Consider the following 26,972-nt stretch of genomic DNA (forward strand, 5'->3'; position numbering starts at 1 on the left):
GCACAAGCACAAGCACAAGTCCAAGCACAAGCCAGACACAAGCACAAGCACAAGCCAGGCACAAGCACAAGCAGAAGCACAAGCACAGGCACAGGCACAGGCACAGGCACAGGCACAGGCACAGGCACAAGCACAAGCACAGGCACAAGCACAAGCACAGGCACAAGCACAAGCACAGGCAAAAGCACAAGCACAGGCACAGGCACAAGCACAGGCACAGGCACAGGCACAAGCACAGGCACAAGCACAGGCACAAGCACAGGCACAAGCACAGGCACAGGCACAAGCACAGGCACAAGCACAGGCACAGGTACAAGCACAGGCACAAGCACAGGCACAAGCACAGACAGGATCGAGCACGGGCAAAGCGCTGGCACAAGCTCAAGCACAGGCACAAGCTTGCAGGCTCAAGCAGTAGCACAAGCACAGGCGTGGCGCAGCCGCAAGCAGGCACAAGCACAGGCACAGGCACAAGCTCGGCACAGTATTGTACGGCTCGGCGAGGGCACGGGCACAAGCACAAGCACAAGCACAAGCTTAAGCACAGGCACAGGCACAGGCACGGCAGAGCACGGCACAGGCACAGGCACGGGCGGAAGCACAGGCACGGGCACGGCACGGCACGTCAAGGCTCGGCACGGCACAGGCACGGGCAGGCACAAGCACAAGCTGGCACGGCACGGCACGGTACGGCACGGCATGACACAGCAAGGCAAGGCACAGCAAGGCAAGGCAAGGCAAGGCAAAGCGAGGCAAGGCACCGCAAGGGAGGGCGAGGCAAGCACAAGGCGAAAGCATGGCGAGGCGAAGCAAGGCAAGGCAAGGCCATGTGAGGGCTAGGCAAGGCAAGGCAAGGCTGGCAAGGCAAGGCAAGGCAAGGCAAGTACAAGGCAAGGCAAGGCAAGTACAAGGCAAGTACAAGGCAAGTACAAGGCAAGTACAAGGCAGGTACAAGGCAAGGCAAGTACAAGGCAAGTACAAGGCAAGTACAAGGCAAGGCAAGGCAAGGCAAGGCAAGTACAAGGCAAGGCAAGGCAAGGCAAGTACAAGGCAAGTACAAGGCAAGGCAAGGCAAGTACAAGGCAAGGCAAGGCAAGGCAAGTACAAGGCAAGTATAAGGCACGGCAAGTTCAAGGCAAGTACAAGGCAAGTACAAGGCAAGGCAAGTACACGTACAAGTCAAGTCAAGGCAAGTCAAGGCAAGTCAAGGCAAAGCAAGGCAAGTACGAGGCAAGTACGAGACAAGCACGAGGCGAGGCGAGGCGAGGCGAGGCGAGGCGAGGCGAGGCAATTACAAGGCAAGGCAAGGCAAGGACAAGGCAAGGACAAGGCAAGTTCAAGGCAAGTACAAGGCAAGGCAAGTACACATACAAGGCAAGTCAAGGCAAGTCAAGGCAAGTCAAGGCAAAGCAAGGCAAGTACGAGGCAAGTACGAGGCAAGTACGAGGCGAGGCGAGGCGAGGCGAGGCGAGGCGAGGCGAGGCGAGGCAATTACAAGGCAAGGCAAGGCAAGGACAAGGCAAGGACAAGGCAAGGACAAGGCAAGCGCAAGCGCAAGCGCAAGGCAAGCGCAAGGCAAGCGCAAGGCAAGCGCAAGGCAAGCGCAAGGCAAGCGCAAGGCAAGGCAAGGCAAGCGCAAGGCAAGGCAAGGCAAGGCAAGGCAAGGCAAGGCAAGGCAAGGCAAGGCAAGGCAAGGCAAGGCAAGTACAAGGCAAGTACAAGGCAAGTACAAGGCACGGCAAGTTCAAGGCAAGTACAAGGCAAGGCAAGTACACGTACAAGTCAAGTCAAGGCAAGTCAAGGCAAGTACGAGGCGAGGCGACGCGAGGCGAGGCGAGGCGAGGCAATTACAAGGCAAGGACAAGGCAAGCGCAAGCGCAAGCGCAAGCGCAAGCGCAAGCGCAAGGGCAAGCGCAAGGCAAGCGCAAGGCAAAGCAAGCGCAGGGCAAGCGCAGGGCAAGCGCAGGGCAAGCGCAAGGCAAGCGCAAGGCAAGCGCAAGGCAAGCGCAAGGCAAGCGCAAGGCAAGCGCAAGGCAAGCGCAAGGCAAGCGCAAGGCAAGCGCAAGGCAAGCGCAAGGCAAGCGCAAGGCAAGCGCAAGGCAAGGCAAGGCCTTGCCCTCTTGGGAGTTTAAGACCAGGGGATGTTTGAGAATATTTGACATTTTTCACATGTCATGAGTGTTGTTGTTAGTCAGCTAAATGTTGAACAGAGGCTGTGATTTACCAAAGTCGAATTCGTTTGGCAGCCTCAGACATGGCAAATAAAAACCCTTGAATCTTGAACATTGTGACATAATGGAAACTGCTAACACCGTTAGCAAAGCGTGGAGTTGCACACTAGTTCTCATTTGTGTCTGCATGTTTGAATTTGTTTTAGGATTGCCCAGGCCAGCTAACACATCATGGAATCTGCCACTGAGGGGCTGACACCGTTACCAAAGCGTGGAGTAGCACACTAGTTCTCATTTGTGTCTGCATGTTTGAATTTGTTTTAGGATTGCCCAGGCCAGCTGACACATCATGGAATCCGCCACTGAGGTTAGCAAAGCGTGGAGTAACACGTCGACAGACGATCTAAATAAGTCATAGTTGTTGTTCAACTATTCCTCTTTTTTTTTTTTTTTTTGTCATGACTGTAATATAGCGTTGGCCATCGCCTGAACGCCGACGGCAGTTGCGCCTCCGTGCGTCAACTGAATAGGAACATTTAACGGGACGACGCCGTCACCGCGCGGGGTATCCCCCGATAAATAAAAATAGAATAAAGCCTTCACCGTGTTCAGGCTTCAGCTGCATTTGCTGCCCACCGTCCGTAGAGACGGCAGGCGGGCGGAGAATCGATTAAATCCCCGCGATCAGTATAATCCAAGGTAAACGCTGACATTTCTGGCAGCCTGTTATTTTGACTGGGGGTGTAACGCGCGCCGAGCAAGTGTATATTATATGGACAGGGGAGGGCGGGAAATTCAGTGGCCGAAATGCATTAATGTCACATGTCATTGTTATTTGGCGCCAAAAAGCCTCGTCCGCTACCACTAGACTCGTGAGGCTGGCGGGCTGGGTGGGTGTCGTGAGGCCGAAATGCATTAACGTCACATGTCTGGGCGGTCATTATTATTTGGCGCCAAAAAGCCTCCCTCGTCCGCTGCCACTAGACTCGTGAGGCCGAAATGCATTAACGTCACATGTCCGGGCGGCCATTATAACGAAACGGAGAAGATGCCAGCCATGGTAGCGCATCATATAATAATATTATAATTGTAGATATGTGAACAATCTAATTATTAGAAACTAGTAATTGGACAAACATACTGTAATGAAGCTGTTTAATTATGCATTCCTTAGGTCACGGCAGAGTAGCAGGAAGAAAAAGGGAATATCTGAGCAATAATAATAAATTTTATTACAGGCTCTTGGCCCACACTTGTAAAAAAAAAAAAAAATCACATACATTAAAATAAATAAAAAGAGTACATTTCAAATGTTATGAGAGCCACTCATGCCAGCGTCCTCTGATGGTGGATGTGTACCTTATAGCACTACATCCAGTATACCTCACAGATGAATGTTGACGTCAATAAAACAAAATGACGTACTTTCCGCAAAGTGATCTGAGCAGATGTAAGAAATGGAGAGTTGGCTTCCAAAGCTTGGAGCTGTTGCGGCCATGTTCCGCCCTACGAGACCAGTGCATCCGATACGTTGCGTGATCGTGGAACTGAACAATTCTAGTCTCCATTTCACCTAGCATGCACGCGTTTGGAATGTTGGAAAGAACCATACTTAGAACTTAAAGGAAACTCGATGCAAGCAATGTATATCGCAGGAGATACAGTATGTATCAATTTATCACTATTTATCTTTTTTTTCTCTCTCATCATGAGGAAAAGTTAAAGTTAAGAATAAATTGTACTGATTAATAATTGTTTTTTTATTTGACCTTTACACCACAATTTCACATAGCTTAATATAAACATAAACAGAATAATTATATTCTTCTAATTACCAGTACCAACTATTTAAAATAAATAATTTAGTGCATTTTACAATGGAAGAAAATTGAGCAGGTTTAAGTTATCGTAGGTGTGGCCCTCTGACACAACTCAGGGTTTTCATGTGGCCCCTTGTAAAAATTAATTGCCCACCCCTGCTCTATTGTAAAGCTACGTCAGCTGACAGCGCCCCCTGGTGGCAAAAGTGGCGCAGTTTAAGATGTTGCTCATTCATGCATTGATTTTTTTTTTTTTTTTTTTTTTTTTTGCACTCCCATTGATCAGGATAAGTGTTAGTGACGGGGCAGAGGCTTGAACGGAGGAAACCAAAGCTGGGCTGACAGCCATGTGCATGCCCTTCCAACATGGAACATGAAACGGCGTCCATCCACTTTATACATTCTTTTTCTGTCAATAAAATGCCTCAAATGTTTACCAAATGCTTGGTTTGTTGAATACTGTCTTTAATGAATACTAAACAGTTGCGGTTTATGGGACATTCAGAAAAACATGAAATTGCCTTGTGTTTATTTAGAGACATTTATTATTGAGGGAGGTCAAAATATTAGGATCAGCGCTGTCTTTTGTTTTCGTATTCATCAAAGACAGTATAGCGGTGACCAAAGCAGGCAGGAAAATAAGACGGATGGACTGTCAAAATTGAGCAAAGAATGGAGAGAGAGAAAAAGAAGGACGACGAGAGCATGAATGATGGAGCGATTATGAAAAAGTGGAACATGAGGGAAGGAGGGAGAAGTAATGGGCAGAAAGTCCCTCATGCATTTGGAGTGCATAAAAATACAGTCACTGACTATTTATTAAATATGAAAACAGACAAAAAAGAGGGGAGGATGTTGGGAAGGGGAGATGTCACCAGTGTTCTACAGATGCTAAGCTAACCAGATACTTGTCAGTTCTAGAGCTCCAGTTTAGTGGTGTAGCAGTTAACCACTAGCTATACGTGCATGTGTAGAGTTGACAAATTGCGCTTGCCTGGAATTCGTCAGAAATCGAATCAGCTCTGCGTCTGCGAGAAAATGGAACTGTCACATCAGATAAAGTGATGGATTAAAACTGCCTACATACATACATATATACATATGGATATGTTTATTTATGCAATTTGGGTGTGTATGTGTGTGTTCAAAGGAAACACACAAGTGATGATCAACACTTGCTTCCGCATAGCCGTGTTCGGACGAAACCTTCAGGTCACTTCTCGAAAGCATAAAAACATCCGGAAAAGTCTACTAGATTATCTGAACTTTAAATTGTGACACTCTGAATTGTGGCAGCTGCTCATTCAACACTTGTTTGAATGGGATTGGTTGATTTGGAACACAACTTCTTTTCCAATTTTAAGGAGGGTGTGCACACTTGTGCAACCACATATCAGTTGTTTACTTTTAGGTCCACTTTCAAATAGATTTTTCTAAAGTGTACCACAAAATATACGTCACCATACTTAAATAATAATATTAACATTTATGTATTTATTGTCCTCGGAGTGCTTGTTAAATGTCTACACATCTCAAAAACTCTACCTACGTTTTCATACATCTCACGATTGATATGTGAGGCCTGATTTGATGGCTTTCAGAGGCACGCTCTACTGCACATATCGTATATGCAGCTATGACAGTGATTTAGAGAGCGGAAAAGGCGGATAGTACACACTGATCTGAACTCTGATGGAGAGATCAGCATCATTGCACCAGTGGCTTCTATCAATGACTCCTGAAATTGTTCTGAGGATGAGAAAGTGAGACCACATTGGTAGTAGAGCTTTTTGGCACGGGCGGGGCGGCATTTTTTTATTTCATGCTTCCCCTTGGTGACACCATTGGGAAATAAACAATTTTTTCATAATTTGTTTTTTAACCATCCTATTTGCAATAGCATTTTCAGGTATCTGTACTTGGTGCTATTCGACCTAAAATGTATAAATATTAAATATTCGGCGTATTAGTGCGTGTGAATTAATATCATTATTTTAAGTAAAATAAAGGAATGAGAAAATGATGATTGACAGGTTGGAGTAATTTTACCTTTTCACAAAAATCTTGCGATCGCACTCATTAGCAGGTCACAAAGCTGTTTGAGAAGCCATTCAAGGTTGCAAGCGCCGTCGTGTGATTCAAACGTGTGATTCAAAACGTGTGACTCAAAGTGATGCGGAAGAGGAGGCCATAAATCAAAGTGTCAACATCCTTGCCATGCTCACCTGAAAATGTCCACACTTGTAAACGTCTACCAAGTTTTCCACTCCTAAGTTTAAAGCGGCCAATGTTTTGACTTTCAAAGAAAGGTAAACAATATGTTGCTTGTTTGTGCGGTTATAATATCTTGCTGTTCCTTTTGTATGAATATCACACATAATATGGCGTTCAGAAAAAGCTCCACTTATCACTCTGCTGACAAGCTGATAATAACATGGCTTTACGGCCACCGGCTCCCACGCAAACACACTCACACGCACATTATATTGTATTCCTTTGAATACATCAATGATTCATGGCTTATAGCCAGTGTCCATGTTGTTTTTGCCCACAGCCAAAAAACCTTGTTTGATGTTTTCATCCGCGCACTGATTGTTTTTATTCTCACGAGGAGCAGAACACTACGTATGACGTCAGACGCTATTGCTTCGAGAGACGCAGGAATGGGAATAAAGCTGTCTGACCTGAATGGAAATCACAGGTGCTTTTCTAAGGACATGGTGAAGCAGCATGTGGCTCGTTATCTAAGGGTACCGAAGGCGCTGTTTCGTCCCCGTCACAAGATGTGATATTGTCGCGCATGTGTTACCTTTCTCCAGAGGTGGGAAAATTGCCCAAAAAATAATCATTCTCCCACCTATACGAGGTGTTGTTAAAAAAAAAAAAAATTGGATCTTTCACACATTTTCAATCAAGCATAGTAGCGGGAAAATCATGGCGCTGAGCAGGAATTAATCCACCTTGGGGCATCCACTTGTGTCACATTTGAGGATGTTTGTCTGCAAAATTACTTATTGATTTTTTTTAGGGGACTATGGCACTCTCTTGCTCTCTGCTCTGGCCTTTTGCTCTCTCGTTTATTGACTTTTTGGCGTGTTAACACCATCATTCTTATGTCAGCTTCGTCGCAAATGTTTGCGATTCATCTTACTGCTGAAACAATACTTTTTATTACACTTTGGTGGCAGCATTACCAAACAACAAAAAATCACAAAAAAACAAATCAGAAATGATGTTTAGTAATAGTTGTATTTACAGAGCTGATATGAGATTTGCTGGGCTTTCTGACATTGACATAAAATGGGACCACAGTGAGATAGTGATGTGTTCATATTAATAGCGGCGTACATGCTTTTTGCCCCTCAAGCTAGCAAGCATGTAGTAGCCACATGCCAAAAAGAATTAAAATTATACCGCTTGAGAGCAAATGAAGGCCAGTGCTGCTTCATATGCTTAGGACTCCCAGCTAAAGTTGCCGTTTAAAAAAGAGCAAACAGTGTCTTATACTCTTCCATGCGGAAAAAAAAAAAAGTATTGGGATATGTGCTTGTAATGTTCTATAGGAATTGTATCGGGAACTTTTAAAATATTTTCCATGTAGGGCCAAAGAGTCAAATAATGCCTTGAAGTCAATTCTTTGTGTTTATTCAATGTGACATCACAAGTTGAGCTTTCAGTGCCTGTTGGCAGAGTCGTGATACACTCATTTTGGAAGGGGGAGATAATATGACACAACAGTATAATACTGAAGAAGATACAGTGTGAGACCCAAGCACAAACCTGATGATATCAGCTCGAAAGTAGAAGCTTAAAATCGACTGTTAGCTCGCCACTAAATGCTTACAAAGATTTACCATTTGGCCTGAAGTGGAAAGTCAATGACAGTGCATTTAAGCTTGGATTCATGAAAATGACCTTTGTTGTTATTCAGGATGCAGGTGGACGAATATTGATCGGCGATCAAAGGGGTTATTGTCGTATAATGGCTCACGTTAGCATCCATTTGACGAGGAATAGTTAAAAGTTGGCTTTTTGTATTCGTTTGTTTCATCTGTGACTTCAATTTATTCTGCATCTTCTAATTGTTCCTTGTCCCTTGATTGGATAATTGATGCCAAAAAGGGGAAATGAGGCTCTGCGGGGTCTTGCACATGCATTCAATGTCACAGAAGCATCTGACTGAAAGAGTCTGTAATTTTTTTTCTTCTTCAGTTTTCTTCTTTATTAATGTTACTAATTAAACACATGATTATTTTCAAATGAGTGAGAAAGTAGTACAATAAAATTACAATTCTATAATACAAATCCTATATTACAAATAAAATAATGCAAAATAAAATGAACAAGAAGAATATAATATAGAATAGAAAAAATATATTTAACGAAATTGTTATTGTAAATATTCAAATTTCGAACAGGCAAAGCTCGGCCACCTCTCTTCTGCCTTCTGAGGACCCGTCGGAAATCCAAAATGGCGGCGGCCATACGCGTGTGTTGTGCCCTCCGCATCACTGTTGGAGGTGAAGTATTCCTTGTTTATATCATTTTTTGGACTAATTTATTGTGTATATGTGTTGTATGATATTGATTATGATTTAAAATGTCACGTCTGTGTTTTAATTGGGACAAATCCCGCATAATCCGTCTGTCATGACTGGCGACTTAACCATATAACTTCTATTAAAGCGTCTGTCCTTTTTTTGCTCTTGCTATTTTTGCGTCTACAATGTAGTGGAGGGATGAAGAATAGCATACACTTCCACTAACTCTGACTGTGTGTATTTATCGAATAACGCCTCGGTGTCTTCTCAGGTACATCTTCCTTCCGCGCCATAGGTGGCGCTATCCATGGATGCCAGCTGCTCAGTCGAGCGACCCCCGCAGTACCTTGTGTGCCCGTCGGGTGTTGGCAGCCAAGCAGACACGGCAGCTTCTTCAACAAGCGTAAGGACACGTTATCATCATAAAGCATTACCTGCTGAGCCCTTTTAAATTGCGTTGCTAACCAAAACGGTAGCACCAATAGAGGGAATGATATTTTGTGAAAGCAAGTACATTGTGCAGGAGTAAAGATGATCTTGCAAGGTGATCATTTGCTAAAGTGCGTTGTCATTTCCATGTGTGCCAGTGACGGCCGAAGAGCTTTGGAAAGGCGTGCTGGCCGAGTCTGGAGCTGGCGCCAGGAAGGGCAGAGGAAAGAGAACCAAACGCAAACTGAGGCGCGATCTGAACCGAGGCCAAACCATCGGAGAAGGTGACTTTGGACTTCTGAAGTGTTCATGAGTTAACTTTAAGAGACTATTTTGTCCCTGACTTGACTGCGTAGGTCACGGAGGCTTCCTGTGGCCTGGTCTCAACATGCCCGTGTTAAAGGACGGCACCGTGCAGAGTATGGGCCGGAGAGGTCAGGCAGAGCAGCAGGAAGTGAAGGCTGAACTCGGTACGCGCACACATACACGCTGACATTTTTCTACATGAACAAACACACTCTTTTGTTGATGTTGTGAAATGGAATATACGTTGATGTCGTTTCTTCCCTTTCAGTGCGTCAACGTGACGAGTGGGAGAAGAGGAGGAAGATGAAGGTGAAGCGGGAGCGAGGCTGGACGGGGAATTCCTGGGGGGGCATCAGTCTGGGCCCCCCTGATCCAGGACCTAATGGAGGTACATTGACTTTTTTTTTTTTTTTTTTTTTTAAATCACTGTATGGAATAAAATAATTTAGTCACAAGAAGATGCAAGTACAGGCACAAATATATATACTTTTTTTTTTTTTGCAGAGACCTATGAAAACTTCGATTCTCGTGTCATTGAGGTGAGTGCCATTTGTTAGCATGCAGTCACACTATTATTAAAAAATAAAATCTAGAGTAAAAATGCCGCTCTACCCACATTTCAACTGCCCTGCGGCCATAGGAAATGGATTAACCACTGTTGACATCATCGTACAAATTGTATTTAGGTGCTAAAAAGGAAAAAATGAGTCATGTGTGTGTGTGCGCAATGGCGTACTGATCTATGCATGTGTAGACAGAAGGTGTGTCTCTTCATTTGTGCGTGCAGGTATAATGGTCTCAGTGTGTGTGCGTGCAATGTACCATTTTTGTCCCAATGCAAAATTGCAAATGTGTGTGTCCGTATGGGTGTGCTGATGGTAAACAGGATCGAACCCGAACTCAATGAGCATTTGCTCGTTTGCCACTTTGGCATATATCTACATATGTCCCTCAATTCTCTTTTGTTAGTGTACACACACACACATGCTATTAATTTATGTGCGTGTGCGTTTTATTGCCGCTTCTAGAGCCCTCCATGAATAAAGAGCCCTGCTGCCAGGAATTAGACTACCCCCGATGGCCACTTGAGTGCTTTTCTGTGCGCATGCACATTCACTGTAGCCTAATGAAATGAAAAAGCCTTACTGGAATAAAAAGGCCGGGCTCCCAAGGACAATGACATCAGCAGGCAATGACAGACTGCAGTCGGTGAAGAGGAGCAGGCAAAAAGAAGTTAGTGAGTGCGGTGGAGAAGGATGTGGCTAGAGAAAAGGGTGCCAGTCGCCCCGGTTTAGCTTTATTAAATTGGTATTTTCTTTTTATTAGTGAAATGTGCAACCTTGACATTTGTGTTGACTCACATTGGAAGAGAAAGCGTACACACAGATAAAAAAAAATTAAAACATTGAAATAAAGTTGGGTTCAGCCTAAAATCAAGAACGCAATTTCAGTGCTGCCCCCTAGTGTTTGTAACGCCATTTTATACTTGTTTGAATGTCTCACTTTAGCGATTGTTGTGCCGCAGGTGAAAAGCGTGTTCAACATGACAGCAAAGGAAGGCAGGAAGAGGTCCATTAGCTGTTTGGTTGCCGTGGGCAACGGCCAAGGCGCAGCAGGTATATACACTCACCCGGGACTTCAATTGTATGCCAATGCAAACCACAAACATTGCTTATATTATGTAAATAATTGTGTTTGAATGATCCCATTTCAATGCCCTTTAGGATTTTATATGAATTTTTTTTGTCTCTGCACCTTAAGTCTCAGTTCTGCTAAAGTTGACTTAGTTCAGCGCCGTGTGGTACGCCATTCTCGATTCACATTTAATACAACATTGATCTGTACAGGATGGATTAAAAGGAAAACAATTTCACTGCAGAATGGGTAGTTCTTTTTCAATCTAGTTACAAGGTGTGAATGGGGTGGGCTCCATTTTGTGCGCAGGTTTTGCCTTGGGGAAGGCAGCAGACAGACCCACAGCTCTGAGGAAGGTGAGAGCAATGATTATTACTCTTTGAAATCATAAGCACCTTGAACATTGATTTTTTTTTTTCTTTCACTTGTTGCCGGACGTAATCGTCCTGTCAAAGCAAGAGTTTTTCAATCGGCTCTTGAACCAGATGTTTTATAGCGCAGACTCTGAAGTGTCTCTCATTGTATTTTATTGACGTTGGAGTCGGAATTGCTTCTATTGTGTGCGTGTGTTTGCGCAGGCAAAGAATCGAGCCATCCACTACTTGTACTACATCGAACGATACAACAACCACACCAGTAAGTACAATCGCAAGTTTTGAGAAGTTGTTTGGAGGAGAAATGTCTCAAAATCGCCCGCCGCACAAAAGTAATTGGCTCCCGAAATGCCATCGAAGACGTCAACAAGGCATTTTTGTTTGCCTCGCCGCTAGTCAACGTCACATGATGACATAACAAAGTGAGCGGTAATTGTTTTCTGCTCGATCATAAAGCACACAATGTGCCCAAAGCTCTTTTTGTCTGACATTTAAATATTTTTTTACACATGATGTCATCAGCGAGCAGGATGAAGAACATAAGAAAAGAAAGGAATGGCAACGCAAATAACAAGCTGCAGCTCCGTGACACTTGTTTTGATAGGCGGCAGACAGACAGAGAAATGCGACAGTTTGAAAAGAACAACTTTTGCCTACGCAAAAAGCCATCAAAACACATTAGCCTTTTTTTTTTGCAGAGGATAAAGAATATATGCTTCAAGACATCAAAAACAGAAAAACATTAGCAGCCGGTAGTTGAGGAGACTCCTAGAAAAGCGACGAGCAATTCACAATAATTTCCAGTGGTCAAAGATATAATGACACCTTTTTGTTGTCTTTAAATTTGATCTCTGTTTGTCAACAGTTTATCATGACATTGAATCCAAGTTCAAGAGGACGACGCTCCGTATGAAGAAACAAAACGAAGGTACTCAGTCGACTCGTCCAACCGAATCATTATTATCCTAGTTTGAACGATTTCTAAAGCGTTTTAACTCATCTCCTCCTCCGATGTGCCCATCCAGGTTACGGCCTTCACTGTCACCGCGCCATCATCACCATGTGCAAGCTGATTGGCTTGAAAGACATGTATTGTAAAGTGGAAGGATCGGTCAACATGCTCAACATCACCAGAGCGCTCTTCGCTGGCCTGGCCAAGCAGGTAAAGGTTCATATTTTGCTAAGTAAGGCTTTATTTATAGTGCACCTTTTGATAATCGAGGTAACAACCAAAAGCGCATCGAAACTGAACTGAAGAAAAAGACAGCAAAAGTATCTTATTAAAATTGCTAAAAGAACGTCGATTGACATTTCAAAATATTCGAAGACATTTAAAAGCAATAGGAAGAAACAAAAAGTAGCCTGCTGAGATATGGAAAAAAATATAATATTTAAAACGGCACCAGCAATATTTTTGGACGTAATATTAGACTAATATATAGACACACAAATACCTGCAAGAAAGCGCGTGGTCACCCTGCCAACCACCGCCGCCATCCTCATGCGTCTCCCAGGAAACCCACCAGATGCTAGCGGAGAAGAAACAGCTCCACGTAGTGGAGTTCCGGCAGGAGCGCGGCTTGTTGCCCGTGGTGGTGGCGTCCCCCAAGAACGGGGCTCAGGCCCAACCGGAGCCGGAGGACGAAATCCCTGACACGCGTCTGCACTGGGACGACGTGCGTGCCTCCCAGGGATTCAAACGCTCCATCTGGGCTGGTGTCAAGCGCACCATCTGGTAGAACTGCTTTGTTTTATTTTGTTTATTTTTTTTTGTTGTATAAAATATTATGAAAATCATAATTACAAGCCGACATTCTTCTGTTATGCATTGAAATAAAGTGCAACTTGAAAATGAACTGATTCATTCTTACATTTTGTTTTCATGCTCAATTTCGAGGGGCTCTTTTCATCAAAATGTCGGACTCCCTTTTCAATTCCAGGTATTGAGAATTTTTTTGTATGTCCTGTTACTTATCCACCTAATTTTGTATATATATCGGTCAAACATTTTCACTAGGATGCACGGCACTTGCAAAAATGTCAGTGTTGATGTATCCAACATGGAAATAAAAAAAGCGGTCCAGGGCTGGAATAACAAGTCAGACCAACGTGATTTATTTTTTGAAAGTATAAAAGTAGTAGAAAAGAAATAAATGGCTAAAGTTAGTGCAGGTTAATGAGGAAATGCTAAAGGTCTTGAAATGTTGCTCAACAATCAAATTGTCTTTTTAGAAATGTTTCCATCGTAGGGACGACAGGACGGCGTGAATGAAGTAGAGCAGCGTGGCCATGAAGGCAAACACCTGCAACACACAAAAATACAATAGACAAAAAAAAAAAAAAGAACTGACTCAATATAAACTTGTTTTTTTGTGTGTGTAAATGTTACCACAGCAGCAATGTCAATCCGGTAGATTCTGAGCTCTCCAAATTTCATAACGAAGGTGATGTAGGCTAAATTGACCCCAGCACTGAGGTAGAACAACGCAGCCAAAGAGTGATAGGCAAAATCCTAACACACAGAAAATAAATTAATCCCAATCTCATTTCATTTTTATTTCCCTTTATGTGTGGCCTTACAGCAGCGACCCACGCTGAGCTGTTCTTGTGACACCCGGCGATGAAGATGATCACCCAGAGGAGCGTCATGACGAAGCAGAAGACAGACACGAACATCACCCAGCCCAGAGGGTTGGGGGGCTCCACATGGGTGGAGGCTACCAGGATCCAAACCAGCCCACCCGTCACCTGCACGTAAGGTGAAAATAATTTGTGCTTTTCTCTCACATGGTGGACTTTAGTTTGTCATCATGAATTTATTACACATTTGTCAGATGCCAGAAAGTAGGTGAAGATGCACCTCCCATATTAGCTAGAAGTGCCTGAATATTATTTTTTCCCGTTACCAGTGGTGGAGCCAGAGAGGTTGCCTCAGGGGCACTGCCCCCCCACCAAAAATATGCTTAGGTCCTCCAGGTGCCACATGATTGACTTTTAGGTATTTTCAGATTTTTCCGGGATTTTTTTCCACATTAAATTGGATTTTTATCAAGCTTTATGTTTTGGGTTTGCAAAAAAAAAAAAAAATTGCTGACCCTGAGATAGTCTTGCCCCCCCAGGAAAAAAATCCTAGCTCCACCAGTTTTCTTTCAACCAGATCATGTTAGTCATCCCTTTTCAGAGAAGTTATCAATTTCATCTAACATTCTTTTTTTTGCGTCAAATCAAACGAATGACGTCATTTCACATCTGAATGCCGTCATCGGTGAAGGTCACTCACCAGTTCAGGCAGGTAGAACAAATCAGGCACGGTCACGCATATTGCTAGTCCACTTGGCAGACTTCCCATGGACTGGGTAGTGGTCGCCGCCATCCCAGAATAGTCCGACCTTTGTTCCGATCAGTGGGGACTAAAGAAACAGCAAGGAGGTGGAAATGCTAGTGAGGCCAATTTGGCTGCCAAACCTGTTCTGGTATTGTTAGTGTTTCCCTCATCTTCATACACGCCCTCTTTTTTTTTTTTTTTTGAACAGCTAAGGTGAAATTTTGTGGCCCCGGGGCCTCAGTGAAGCCGGATGGAATATCAATCTTGTTTTCTTTTTGTTTGAGTTTGACACACTGGACAAGAATCCCAACACATCGATAAAAGATCCAGCCTTCAACACGTTTGAAATCTAGTTATTTTATTTCACATTGTGTAAATATACGTGAAATCAATCAAATATATACAACATGTAAGTGTTTTCAATCATTTTGGAACATTCCTTCGGACGTGATGTTTATAGTCAGCCTTTCAGAAATGAAAAGTAGGATTAAAAAGCTCGAGGATGTTTTACAGGTTTGGTTGTAAACACAAAAGGAAGAAAATGTATTTTGGATACACGTGTCGGAAAAGGTCGTCGAGATTGTCGAGTCAATGTCGACAGTTGGTTTCATCTATTTAGCTCAATTCTTATTTTAAAAATGGACAGGTGGTTTTGTTAGTAAAATATAAAACGATTTTTGGGTCACTGACAGTTTAGTCGGCAATTATAAAAAACACAATTGTAACTTTGAAAATGGTGGATGCGCTGCACTGAAGTTTTTTGCATTTAAAAAAAATTTGTTTTTAGTTTTTGTTTGTATTTTTTTTCTTTCAGATTTATATTCCAGACAAATTCATTATTTTAACATGGTGCATGTGCGGTGCTACAAATGCTTAATTTAAGCACAATTTGAAGAGTTTCATTGATTTTTATACATTATTTTATGTTATATTGTGTATATAGATTAATAGATAAATCCTATTTTATTATGTTTGAAGTTGGAAATGTTTTTGCAATGGTTCTCCATTTAATGAAAACAATCATATTTCAAGTGTCCAAAAAATATAAGTGACGATGACTTAAGTGTCTGTTTGCACGACATAAAAAGTAATTTGATATTTTTTAATACCAATCTGAACAACAAATAAAAAAAAAAATGCTTTTAGGATGCCAAATATTTCATAATTTGATATATTTTTTGCAGATTTGATTAGTTAACCTCACACGTGACATTTAGTTTGTTTACCGCTCATTCAGTCATGTGACTTTTGCAACTTGTCTGTAACAGCTTATAAAAGAATGTATGAATATAATAATGAGAATAAAAGCATGAATAAGTGTTTCTGTCTTCCGGATGAAGCGTTTGACATCTTTTTTGGTCGTCCCCTTTAGGCTCTGTGCCATCGGATGGCGGAGAAAATGGCGTGCAGGAAGTAGAGCAGCGTGGCCAGGTATGACATCACCTGGATGACATCACAAAGACGGATCAGCATCAGGTCAGTCATTTTTAAAGTCGAGAAAAAAAAAGCTGCTTCTCTAAGAATATGGAATGAATGTTACATCAGACAAAAAAATGACTTAATTGAGACATCCTACCACGGCGGCTATGTCCAGCCTGTAGATCTTAAGACCTTCTCCGATGAGGGGCACGATGGTCAAGGTCCCCCCCGAGTTGATGGTGACCCCCCAGCCTTTGAGCACGGTAATATAAGCCAGGATCACCGAGGCGCTCAGATAGAACACCACCGCCAAGAAATGGTAGAACGTGTCCTGCGAGATGGAGGAGTGAAATGATGATCGGATTCCGCTCGTCGTAACTTCAATCTTAGCCAATCGGTGTTCGGGGTAGGTGTGTCTTACCAGAGCTGGCCAGACACTGCTCTGATTGGCCCCGCACAGGAAGAGGAAGAACCAGAGCGTGGTGAAGACAAAACAGAAGACGGAAACGAACATGACCCAGCCTAGCGGGTGGTCCGGGTACACTCGAGTGGACGCCACCAGGATCCACACCAGACCGCCAAAAACCTGTCGGAAAAATAAAATGGATCAGAGTTTGGGAAGATGAGCCGAAGTCAAAGTTGAGGTAGTTAAAGCGGTGATCAAACAGCTCCTAGCACTTGTCGGCATCTCTTAAAGGAAACCATAAGGGCACTCGACAAGCCTTCAAAAAGGCGTAACCGCCCCCACCTCGCCCTCCTTTGACAAACATTCCCAATGAGAGATGTTAACATGGACACAATCCACAATGGTGAATATTTAACTCTTCAGCCCTGTTCATGAAAGCATGAAAAAGTTGGATTTGACTCCAAGATATGACTAGAAAGGCGGCATTGTTGGCAGAATTAGTGCCACCTGGTCTAGTCACGTGACCACACACAATGACCAATCTGTCTACGAGCTCATTTACCAGAGCAGAAATGATGTTGGTGAAGCAGCATGTGGTTCATGGTCTACTATATTCCTCGTTGTATGCAATTTTTTCTCTTATCGTGTATGCACACAATGGGAGCCACACCCCGAATATTACAAGCGGCTTTGTGTACTTCTCAAATATGAAACGCTTTATTTGATCTCGGATTTCCGCTCAAGGAATTTTCTTGGCTCGTATTTGCACTCACTGGCCACTTCTTTAGGCACGCCCCCTTCTTGAGATTGGAATATAATCAAAAGTTTGCATAGACAAAAAAATAGCACTTAAGATAGCTTAGTCAGTTGGCTAGTCGGCACTAAGCAGTTTAAATACATTCACATTCATGCTTCAAGCAAATCTTATAATTTGAGTTAATTTTGCTAGCTTAATGCTAATACAACGAGAAATGTTATAGACAAACAAAATCCTAAAAAGATGAGATGTCTATACGATGAACCATGATACCGCAAGAATTGACTTTTTGTCACATTTTTATTTGGTGGTGAGCCATTAGATTTGTCTAAATGTCAAATAAGCACAGGTCGCGTTTTTATTGAGTCTCACGGCTAAATCCCAGCCGCCAAAAGCAAACATTTCGAGTCTGCCGCGCTCCGACCACTTGTTGTCAGAAAACACGGGCCGCGTTTGTCCAAAAACCAGACTGGCAGGTTTTTGAATGATTGACTCGACCGGCCCACACCGTAAAAGGAGACGAGAAGATGCCCGGTTTCGATTTACGCCCTCTCTCACCTCTTTGAGGTTTTTTTTTTTCCCCCCACCAACTGAATCAAACAGATTTAATCGCTCTCTTTCTACTACACAAAAGAAAAATTGCCTCCAACGAAAGGAAGTTAGCTCTAAAAGTTAATAAAATACCAATTTTATGAAACACAAATTTAATTATAACAAATTGTTTCGATAAAAAGAAATACTCAATTTAATTTTGTCAACTGGTTGCACAAAAAAAAATCTGGATTCAGATACATTTTAAAAGTTGAATTCAGATTATTTTATTTCACGCAATCATTTCAAGAAGATGTGCTTTTCATTACAAGCAAAAATTGATATTAGCACATAATATCCCCCTAAAAAATATATTTAACGCTATAAAACATTTGAAAAGCCTTTCTCCCAAATTGAGTACATATTCTGTGTCATACATTTCTCCCGCTCGGGGACATAACCGAACTTTAGCTGACTCGACGAGTTTGTCTGAATTTGTTCAGTCAAATGTTTTGTTTGTCACCGTTATAACGTGACGATGAACCAAAAAGTCAACAGTAACCTGCTAAAGTCTGCACAAAAATGCTCCAATGTCCTGATATTAGATAGCACATTTGAACATTTTGATGTTTCTCTATGTTTTTTATTGTTGTTGCTATGGTGATGGACTGGCCTCAACTGTCCATGTATTAGTTGCCATGGTGCCACGATAAAGATATAATACTCGATTGGAAATGAAATAATAAGTAAAACTAACATAAAAACAACCTAAAATTAAGTATAAGAGTGCAAATAAAATATTGAAAAAAAAAATCAACCAAAATGAATTTAAAAATAAAAATATATTTTTTTAAATCCTTCCTGGTTCTAGTTTTCCAAACTCCTTATCCTGATTGGTCAGCCTCGCTCATCCTCGACACCCCTAGCAACACTCACCCCTCATTTGAGAGCAAAATCGAGACAACTATACACAACAAGCTCCAAAAAACAACACAATGCGCGACGCACATCTCCGTATCCCAAGTCACCAAAACGACTCACAAATTCCGGGATGAAGAACAAGTCAGGGATGCTGGTGAAGATTCTGCCGCCGGTGGGCAAAACATCTGCCGACGTGGTGGAGGCCATAGTCCTAAACGCACTATCAATGTGTGTGTTTGTGTGTGTTTATGTAGAATGAGATGTGCGGCCGCTTTTAATATGCTTTTTACGTAAAGGCCGCCTCCCGCACCTCCTCCTCCACCACCTGCCCTCCGCCTACCATCCATGTGTGCATGTGTGTGTGTGTGTGTGTGTGTGTTTGTAGAAGGGCCTGTAAGAGGCAAAGTGGCTGTTTACATACACATACAAAAAGTGATTGTGAGGCAAATTGTGCATGTGGGACATGAAAAGGAGATGCAAGTCGCTTGACTGTTGAACGTGTCAAAATAAAACAGGATTAGTCTGCTAGCTCGTTACTAACATGCAATGCAAAATGCCATAGACGGGCTAACGAAATTAGCATTGCCTATTGTAAAATGTATATTTGAACAAAATCTTCCACAACAAATGCAGACAGAGCAGAACAAAATACTCACAGGAGTATATTTTTTTATCCTCTGGTTAATGTCTCCAAAATAAAAGCATGGGTTGAACGATGTTGACAAAAGTATCGGAACAGGTGGTTCATGCTTCCTAGAGGCAGTAGTTACATTTGATAAAAATGAAGGAAAAAAAACAAACAAGTTGTGAGCTTGGGATTCAGTCCATGTTATTGAACTTTTCTTTTGTCACATTTGGCGACTTCCTATAACGAGTCCTAATCCGCCCGTGTCAAATACCGTTTTGTACACCCCATCTTGTTGATACTGCAGCTATTTGGAATCTGTTACCGTCGAAACCACCTACACTGTGTTTGGATGCATCGCTGCCAGGAGACACACTCATACACACACACAAACACACACACACACACAGAGACACACACTCTTCTTTCCCAATCCTGCCTAATCTTTTGTCACTACTCAGTTCTTGTTGAACCTGCTCAAAACTTCCTGATGACCACTTGTGTTTTTTTTTTTATTGCTTTGCTTTTGTTTTCAATTGACTTGAGTAAATCGACCAAAATAGAAAACAGTTGACCGTTTCCGCCTTTATTAAGTACAAAAAAAGTCTGCCGCACCGACTAACTTTTAGCTGTTCTTCCACACCAAACTCGTTAAAGCGGAAAAGGGATTTTTTTTTTTTCAAACTGGAGGAAAATCGAGAGTAAATCTGTGCTGTTGTTATCTGGGCTTATAATAGTGACCTATGAGGGTAAAAAAAAAAAAAAAAAAAAACAGAAGACGGTGTGGTCACCTGGGGGATGGCAATGGAATGTGGAAATACACGCTCTATTTGCCAGCAAACAAGCAGTCCGGGGGGGGAGAAATAATATGTTTACACACCAGCACTGTCAATTTTGAATTCAATCTATACAAGCAGAAAAATAAGTAGAAAGTTTTTGTAGCCGTAGCAGGGAAGCTGAGACTTCACGCAAAAAAAAAAAAAAAAAAAGTGGACCAAAGCAAACAAATGTTCTGAAGCCATTCCAGTGGACTGACCAAGTGAGTGGCGACATGGCTCCTTTTATAAGGAACTATAAAAAGAACGCACACTACCACTAATAATTAACACACAACACTCCTTTGGTACCCCATAACTCTACACTACACACACAGTGAGTGATGTTGACTTTATGGGTGGAAGTGGAAGGATGCAGTTCAGTAAGCACGTTAATGGCAAGCCTAGAAAAATGTGCTATAAAATCAGAGCAGGTGAGCACGACGATTTATGATTGGACAATGAGGATAATGTGCCAAACTAAATCATTCATTTATAGCTATGTGATTTAAATTTAAAAAAAACAATTGTAATGGTTCACAAGATATTTTGTAGTTAGAAAGTTTTATGGTAATGTGCAGTTTACATTTGATTACAAACATTACAAAAATATATACAAGTGTTTTTTTTTTTTTACTGATCTCAATGTGTTCATTATAAAAGTTTAATATTGCTGTGTTCTCTCTTTTGCTCTAGCGCGCCACCCGCAGGAGGTCAAAAGTCATCTCGTTGATGTCAAAGGCCAGGGGAGAGTGGGCGGGGTCGGCCAGGACCTCCAAGCTCTCCGACTGGCCGCGGGTCCGCTTGAGCGCCTCCAGAGTGGACAGGATGAGACGGGACCGCTGCTCCTCTGATGGAGTGTCGGCCCAACGGTGGGGCGGGAAAGAAGACGTGTGCAGCAAGAAAGATGCTGACGACTGGAAGACCTTTGTGAACTCCTGCTTCACCTGTGCCTCGTCTCTCTGAGTACGTGCACACACACACACACACACACAAAACAATTTAGGTAGGCGAGCTCCCTCTATAGGTGAAACCAAGTACCACACACCTTCTGCGCCTTGCTCATGTTGCTTTCCGCATCCATCCAGGCACTCTGAAAATTTGAAAAAACGTATTTATTACAGCATAAAACTAATCAATATACAATTACAATGTTACAATTGTATTTTGATTACTTTTTTAACAACATTCAATCTTTTATAGAGAGGGGCTCTCATTTTGCTCCCTTAAAACATCAGCCTTGAAAACCGTTTTATAAATAATAATTACAAAATGGCCAAGTGGATACGCACTCTGACCGCATCCAGCAGATCCACTTGGTCCAGCAGGATCGGGAAGGTGGCAACCACGGGACTGAATATCAAATCTGAACAAAAGAAAGTTGAGGGGTGATGCGGAAACAAAAGTGTATGTGTGTGTGTCTTACCTGCGTTCTGCATGGTGGGCCGGTTCACCAGCAGCTCGTCGGCTAGCAGTTGTCTGTACATGGCCAGCAGGGGGACGCAGCTAAGACAGTGCAGCAGCGTGTCGGGGAGGAGGCTGTAGAAGGAAAACGTACTCGCCGTTTAGTTACACACACACTCGTACGCACGTCAAACCTCTCACCTGAGTTGCGTCTTGATGCGGCTGCTGGGCGTCTTGAACTTGACGATGAGTTTGGATAGTCGCCGCGCTTTGAGCATCTGCTGGAACACGCCAGTCGCAGCTGAAAAGAAAATAACACTTTTAAAGTTCGTTTTTTTTATAATACCGTAATTGTGATCGGAGCAGGTTTGTGCGTCGTTCTTACATGATCGAGGGAGCAACCCCTCCATGTCGACGTCCTTCTCGTAAGGAGTGCCGCCGCTCACCGGCATCTCGTACGTCCTGGGCAATAACACAATTTAGTTATCAATTTAAAAAAAATGTGGTAGGCTGCTATCGAGTGTAGTGTTATACGAAATATGAAGATACCTGTTCGGGAGTGGATTTCCTGCAGCGTCGTTTAGTTTGAGGAAAGCCCAACCGCAGCTCAGGTCGCCTCGCTCGCCTGTGGACTAAAACAAAGCACAGAGCGAGCGCCTTCAAACGACTGCTCGGCTCAGCGCCTTTGATTTACGCTCTTGTGTTTTTGTCATTACGTTGCGGATGAAGGTGACGCCGAGCTCAAAGAGGATCCCGAGATCGGGGCTGTCGCCGTCGCAGCGCAGGAAGCAGTCTCCGTCCAGGAGGGTAGGCAGGATGCCGGTGGTCTGCGACAAACATGGGGTTAGTCGAATGTGAAGTTGCTTAATATCTGTGTGTGTTGGATACCCGTGGAGAGAAAAGCCAGGTCTTGGGGCTCTTGGGGTTGTAGGTGGCCCTCACTGTGTGGATGTTACTCAGCACCTGGAGTGTAACAAAAGCAGCATTTAAAATTTCCAGAGGACTTAACTGATTGATAAAATATCATAATAATGAATAGAATATCTTCGACAAACCCGAGTGCCATCAAAGGCGCAGAGTCGGATGTGTCTGCTAAGGACCTGGACGCCGACCCCGGGTGTGGGGATCCTCTTGCAGCTCCACAGGGTGAAGCAAACGCACGTTCGAGGGTGTCGTGGGCGCACCTGCGTGGCGGGAGGAAACCCGAGAGTGACAGCGGCTCCACGTTACTCGTATAAATACACAGGCAGAAAATGGTCTGATAGTTTCTCACCCTGCCAGTGTCAGGATCCAAGAAGAGGTCGCTGAAGGAGAGCTGTGATTGGCTGAGCTGTGGTTGCATCAAATGACTTCCTCTGTATTTGGCGCCTAAAACACAATAATCACGTCAATACTCAACGATGTACTTTCGATCTTGATTAGCGGCTAGTTTAGAAGTTTTGTTGAACCAGATGACACCAACCTTCGTCTGTCAGCAGTTTACTGAGAGTGGAGGGCCTGAACCCGGAGGGGATGGCGCCCATTGCGGAGAGGACATCGGTAGCGTCAATCTGTCAGGAGAATCATGCAGGAATTAAAACGAATGTTTTGAGTGGGCGGTCATAAATGATTTCTTGTACCTCGGTTAGAGCCTTTCGTAAAGTGGACCAGTTGGCGTGAGGAGTGCGGCTGTGGAAGAGCAAGTCTGTTTTCGATGAATGAATAAACAGATGACTTCACAAGGGGAAGAAAACCAAATCACATCAAACCTCTGCTCCTCCTCTTCTTCTTCGTTTTCCTGCTCTTCTGAGTCCTCTCCCTCCTCCTCAGCCTCGTCGGACTCTTCATCTTCTTCCTCCTCCTTGTCGTCGTCGTCGTCACCGAGGACAGAACCGATCTGAATAGAAGAAAAGGGTTTTGATACTGTTGCTCTACTATTGTTGGATTATGCAGCTGTGCCTAATATTTTGAATGGCGAGCCTGGACCTTGAGGTACGTTCTCGGCACCACTCCTCTGTCGCCTTTGGCATTCTCGGCCAGCCACCAGCCATCACTTGTCTTCTTGAGGATTTTCAACGTGTCGCCCCGCTGAAGCAACGTAGAAACAGTATTGTTAAATTGGTGAATTTGCTATAATGTTCCAGTTTGGAACCAGTTTCAAACCTCTATATAAACACATCACCTCAACTGTCAAATCTCCTTCCTGGTCCCCCTTGAAATCACTAAGCGCCGTGTAGACGCAAGGCTCCGACTGCGGGGGTGCGGTCGACGCCTGATTCTCATTTTTGGGGCTGTCCCCCTTATCGGCGGTGTCTTCGTCACTGTCCTCCTCGTCACTTTCTTCAGTTCCGTCCTCGCCATCTTCATTCTGGGCTTCACTGCGAATGAAAAGGCGTTTTTTTTTGTTTTTGCGAGAATGGCCTTTGGAAATTATACCATGAAAGCTATGGACCTTGTTGATGGCTCCGTGCTTGGTCCCGGTGGCGAGAGCTCCACGGAGAGATTGTTCAGCTGCTCCAGGACGTTGTGCAGTCGTCCTTGCTCGTCTCGTTTTCTCTGGTCGTAGTTGCCCACAGGAGCAATCTCATCGGCCTACAACGTACACCGCTACCTGTAAATGTCTTGCAACAAAGTAACCTGAAGACACTTCATAAAAATGTCACCTTGGTCAGTTTTGTCAGATGTTTCAGTGTTTTCTCTGCAGATATCTGAAGGTCTTGGCATCTTTAAAAGTGGACACTTTTAGACACAAAACACAAATTTAAATGTTGAATAGTTCTAAAAGGATGAGAAGTTCACCTTCTAAAGGACTCCTCTTTGGTTTCCACCTCACCCTTAACATCTTTCAACAGACTCTCCAGCTGGGAACAAAGAATACAAGTGAATCATTTATACATGGCACTAAAATGTGTCATTTAAACAACTCTGACAAAATATGGGCAACACTTAGCTTTTAAAATGTCTGCGATTGCATTATTGCCAAAATATTCTCCTGAAGTGTAGCGAAAGCTAAAGCTAGCTGGTGACTGACGTGTTTAGGAACACCCCCCTCGAGTTTAACGTCATAAAAGTCTGCGTTTTCGATGACAAACCTTTCCCCTCATGTCGTCCACCTCTCTGTGGACCACCTGCAGGGGCCCCTTTCCCTTGGATGGCATTTAATCGTCTTTTTTAGCGACCATAATTTTAATTTCTGTGCATGCCGGCTAGCGGCTAGTGACGCCGTGCGGCCATTGGTCAGCTGGTCGCTTAGCAACGAGGGTCTACTTCCGGGCAGTGTCGCTTCATATTCAAAACAAAATTTTAACTGTTCGACCACTTTCACCAGTCTACGGTTACTTTTGGCGTGCAAAGGTAAACCTAATGTCACCTTAGTTAAAAAAAATAAAAATAAATTAGCTTTGTGTAACTACTCCGATGACCTTCACCAGGCGTATCGCGCTTGTTGTGAAACGCGTTGCCTTCTAGAACAGCTCGTTATCTTTAAACGTTCTAAACTCAGCACAATATATAATTAAAATAATTTTAATCCAAACTTTGTGCATTAATTTTTCAAGTCAGTTTACGTAGTTTAGTATGTTCTGCACATTCAACAACACTCATCTACTACTATCCCGTGAGAACGGATCTATGTTAGTTAGAATCCCCACGCGTTTTTTAGACAATGAACGCAACAAACACATGTTCCTTTCTTCTGCATAGCATTATGTCATTCCGGTGTCATGGCGGCTCCCGTGGCCCTCGTCCAAGGTGCAAGCCGGGGTCTGGGTCTGCAGTTTTGCAAATACATTTTAAAAGACAAACCCCCAGCGAGTGTCATAGCAACGTGTCGGAACCCGGACGGGGCCACGGAACTGCAGGGGCTGGTCGGACAACACCCGAACCGGCTGACGGTGCTTCAGCTGGACGTGAATCGCGAGGAGGACATCCGCAAGGCAGCTGAGCGGGTGAAGAAAAGCTTTGGTCGGCTTGATTTGATGGTCAACTCGTCCGCTCTGCTTCACCCCTCCGGGAAAGGAGAGACAAGCCTGAGGGATGTTTCTGCACAGGTATGCCATTCACTTGTAAAAAGAAGCACCAAACTCCAGTTTTTATTTAACTTGCTCATGAAGAAGTGCTTCCATCAAACTTCGAATTATCCCCCACTTCACATGTCACTCCTCAAACTATGTTCTGCGATCAGCATGTTTATTTTCACTCCTGGTTTTCTCTTTTCAGGGCATCATCGCCACCTTGACCACAAACACGGTGGGTCCGCTTGTGATGGCCAAGTACTTTGCTCCACTCCTGCAGAAGGGCGGAGGTGGCTTCGGTCAACAACCAACAGACCAGGCTAAGCGGCACAGCGGCATTATCGTCAACGTCACAGCCAAAGTCGGCTCCATTGGCGACAACGGTAACATATAAGAACCATTACATGTTCTACAATATGTTTGAATACACGTGATATATATATTTTTTAACCTGAAGGTCTTGGCGGCTGGTACAGCTACAGAATGTCTAAAGCGGCTCTAAACATGGCCACAAAAAATCTTTCCATTGAGCTGGGCCGGAGTCGACCCAAGGTAATTTAATCTTATTTGCATTTATACATCAGTAAAATACCAGTGGCCTACCAAATGATGCTGTATCCTACCCCCCAGGTGGTATGTGTTTCCTTGCATCCAGGAACATTGGACACCGACTTGTCTAAACCGTATCACAGGAACGTTCCCGAAGGGAAACTTTTCAGCACGGAACGCTCTGTGGAGTACCTGATGGGCATCATAGAAGCACTGGATGTGGAAAAGACAGGTAAGGCCTACAGCTGGGATGGAACTCAACTGCCCTGGTAGCAAAAAGAAGGAAGAACAAGAACTCTTCATATATTAATCTAAGTAATGGGATTGTCAATATTCATTTGAGCAAGACATTATGGTGTGATGTGATTTTCATATATCTAATGTAAAGTTGTGCTCTTGAATTTAGATTTGGATAAATTTGAGAAATATTGGCAAATGACCACTCTCTTTATTTCATCAAATTCTGCAAACTAATGATGTTAAACTAAATGTTATTGTGCATTATTTCCCTTTTATATTTTTACAGATGCTTTTTATACTATTTTATCAGTAGCCTTATTTTTCAACTGGTTATTGCTCACTTTTTTCCAATATATTACAGTACAGTAGGAGCTGTCCTATGTGTCTTACTCCAACCCACCGCCAGATGGTGCAAAGGTACCGTGTGAAGAATTGAGCTGCTACTAAAACATGCAAAAACGCAGGCAAAAAAAGAATTTCTATCTTTCCCGTCATCATGAACTGCTGCGTTTGCACGACACACCTGCAAAAATCACAGATCGTCTTATTTGTTTTTAAAACATTCAAATACTTTGTCACGGTAGCTTATGAGCTGTCATTTTATCTCTTAATCCGCGCGTCTTTTCTGCAATTGTACTTTGCATTTTTGCGTTGAGGCGATCGATATGTAATTATGCTGTGGCGTGCAATAAAAGCAACATGTCGTGACTGT

General features: G+C 43.3%; 5 protein-coding genes across 5 annotated transcripts; 2 read left to right on the plus strand and 3 right to left on the minus strand.

Moving 5' to 3' along the window:
- Positions 1-8,409: 8,409 nt before the first annotated feature.
- Positions 8,410-13,132, plus strand: mrps5 (mitochondrial ribosomal protein S5). The gene is made up of 12 exons (XM_088385658.1): positions 8,410-8,511; positions 8,804-8,935; positions 9,120-9,245; positions 9,318-9,431; positions 9,536-9,655; positions 9,772-9,806; positions 10,793-10,883; positions 11,212-11,258; positions 11,481-11,538; positions 12,142-12,204; positions 12,302-12,438; positions 12,791-13,132. The coding sequence occupies exons 1-12, from the start codon at positions 8,463-8,465 to the stop codon at positions 13,013-13,015; spliced, it is 1,197 nt and encodes a 398-aa protein (XP_088241784.1). The 5' UTR covers positions 8,410-8,462; the 3' UTR covers positions 13,016-13,132.
- A 231-nt stretch (positions 13,133-13,363) lies between these two features.
- On the minus strand, positions 13,364-14,798 carry LOC148392868 (myelin and lymphocyte protein-like). The gene is made up of 4 exons (XM_088385661.1): positions 14,557-14,798; positions 13,857-14,024; positions 13,666-13,788; positions 13,364-13,579 (listed from the first exon to the last, which is right to left on the minus strand). The coding sequence occupies exons 1-4, from the start codon at positions 14,647-14,649 to the stop codon at positions 13,505-13,507; spliced, it is 459 nt and encodes a 152-aa protein (XP_088241787.1). The 5' UTR covers positions 14,650-14,798; the 3' UTR covers positions 13,364-13,504.
- On the plus strand, positions 13,899-26,615 carry LOC148392869 (uncharacterized). The gene is made up of 7 exons (XM_088385659.1): positions 13,899-14,035; positions 15,974-16,077; positions 20,772-21,041; positions 22,209-25,507; positions 25,677-25,854; positions 25,929-26,023; positions 26,102-26,615. Exons 4-7 carry the CDS (start codon positions 25,181-25,183, stop codon positions 26,291-26,293), a joined length of 792 nt encoding a protein of 263 aa, XP_088241785.1. The 5' UTR covers positions 13,899-14,035; positions 15,974-16,077; positions 20,772-21,041; positions 22,209-25,180; the 3' UTR covers positions 26,294-26,615.
- LOC148392870 (myelin and lymphocyte protein-like) lies at positions 14,943-18,916 on the minus strand. The gene is made up of 4 exons (XM_088385660.1): positions 18,756-18,916; positions 16,442-16,606; positions 16,178-16,351; positions 14,943-16,044 (listed from the first exon to the last, which is right to left on the minus strand). Exons 1-4 carry the CDS (start codon positions 18,840-18,842, stop codon positions 15,970-15,972), a joined length of 501 nt encoding a protein of 166 aa, XP_088241786.1. The 5' UTR covers positions 18,843-18,916; the 3' UTR covers positions 14,943-15,969.
- nphp1 (nephronophthisis 1) lies at positions 19,831-24,715 on the minus strand. Its single transcript, XM_088385655.1, has 20 exons — positions 24,551-24,715; positions 24,258-24,319; positions 24,122-24,182; positions 23,911-24,050; positions 23,641-23,836; positions 23,445-23,546; positions 23,228-23,355; positions 23,099-23,147; positions 22,942-23,029; positions 22,753-22,847; positions 22,535-22,663; positions 22,368-22,442; positions 22,196-22,306; positions 22,029-22,111; positions 21,865-21,941; positions 21,681-21,780; positions 21,502-21,614; positions 21,368-21,441; positions 21,124-21,168; positions 19,831-21,037 (listed from the first exon to the last, which is right to left on the minus strand). The coding sequence occupies exons 1-20, from the start codon at positions 24,614-24,616 to the stop codon at positions 20,768-20,770; spliced, it is 2,064 nt and encodes a 687-aa protein (XP_088241781.1). The 5' UTR covers positions 24,617-24,715; the 3' UTR covers positions 19,831-20,767.
- Positions 26,616-26,972: the final 357 nt, after the last annotated feature.

The sequence above is a fragment of the Syngnathus floridae genome, chromosome 9 (assembly GCF_059516105.1).
Source record: "Syngnathus floridae isolate MCC-2025c chromosome 9, RoL_Sflo_1.0, whole genome shotgun sequence".
Taxonomy (NCBI): domain Eukaryota; kingdom Metazoa; phylum Chordata; class Actinopteri; order Syngnathiformes; family Syngnathidae; genus Syngnathus; species Syngnathus floridae.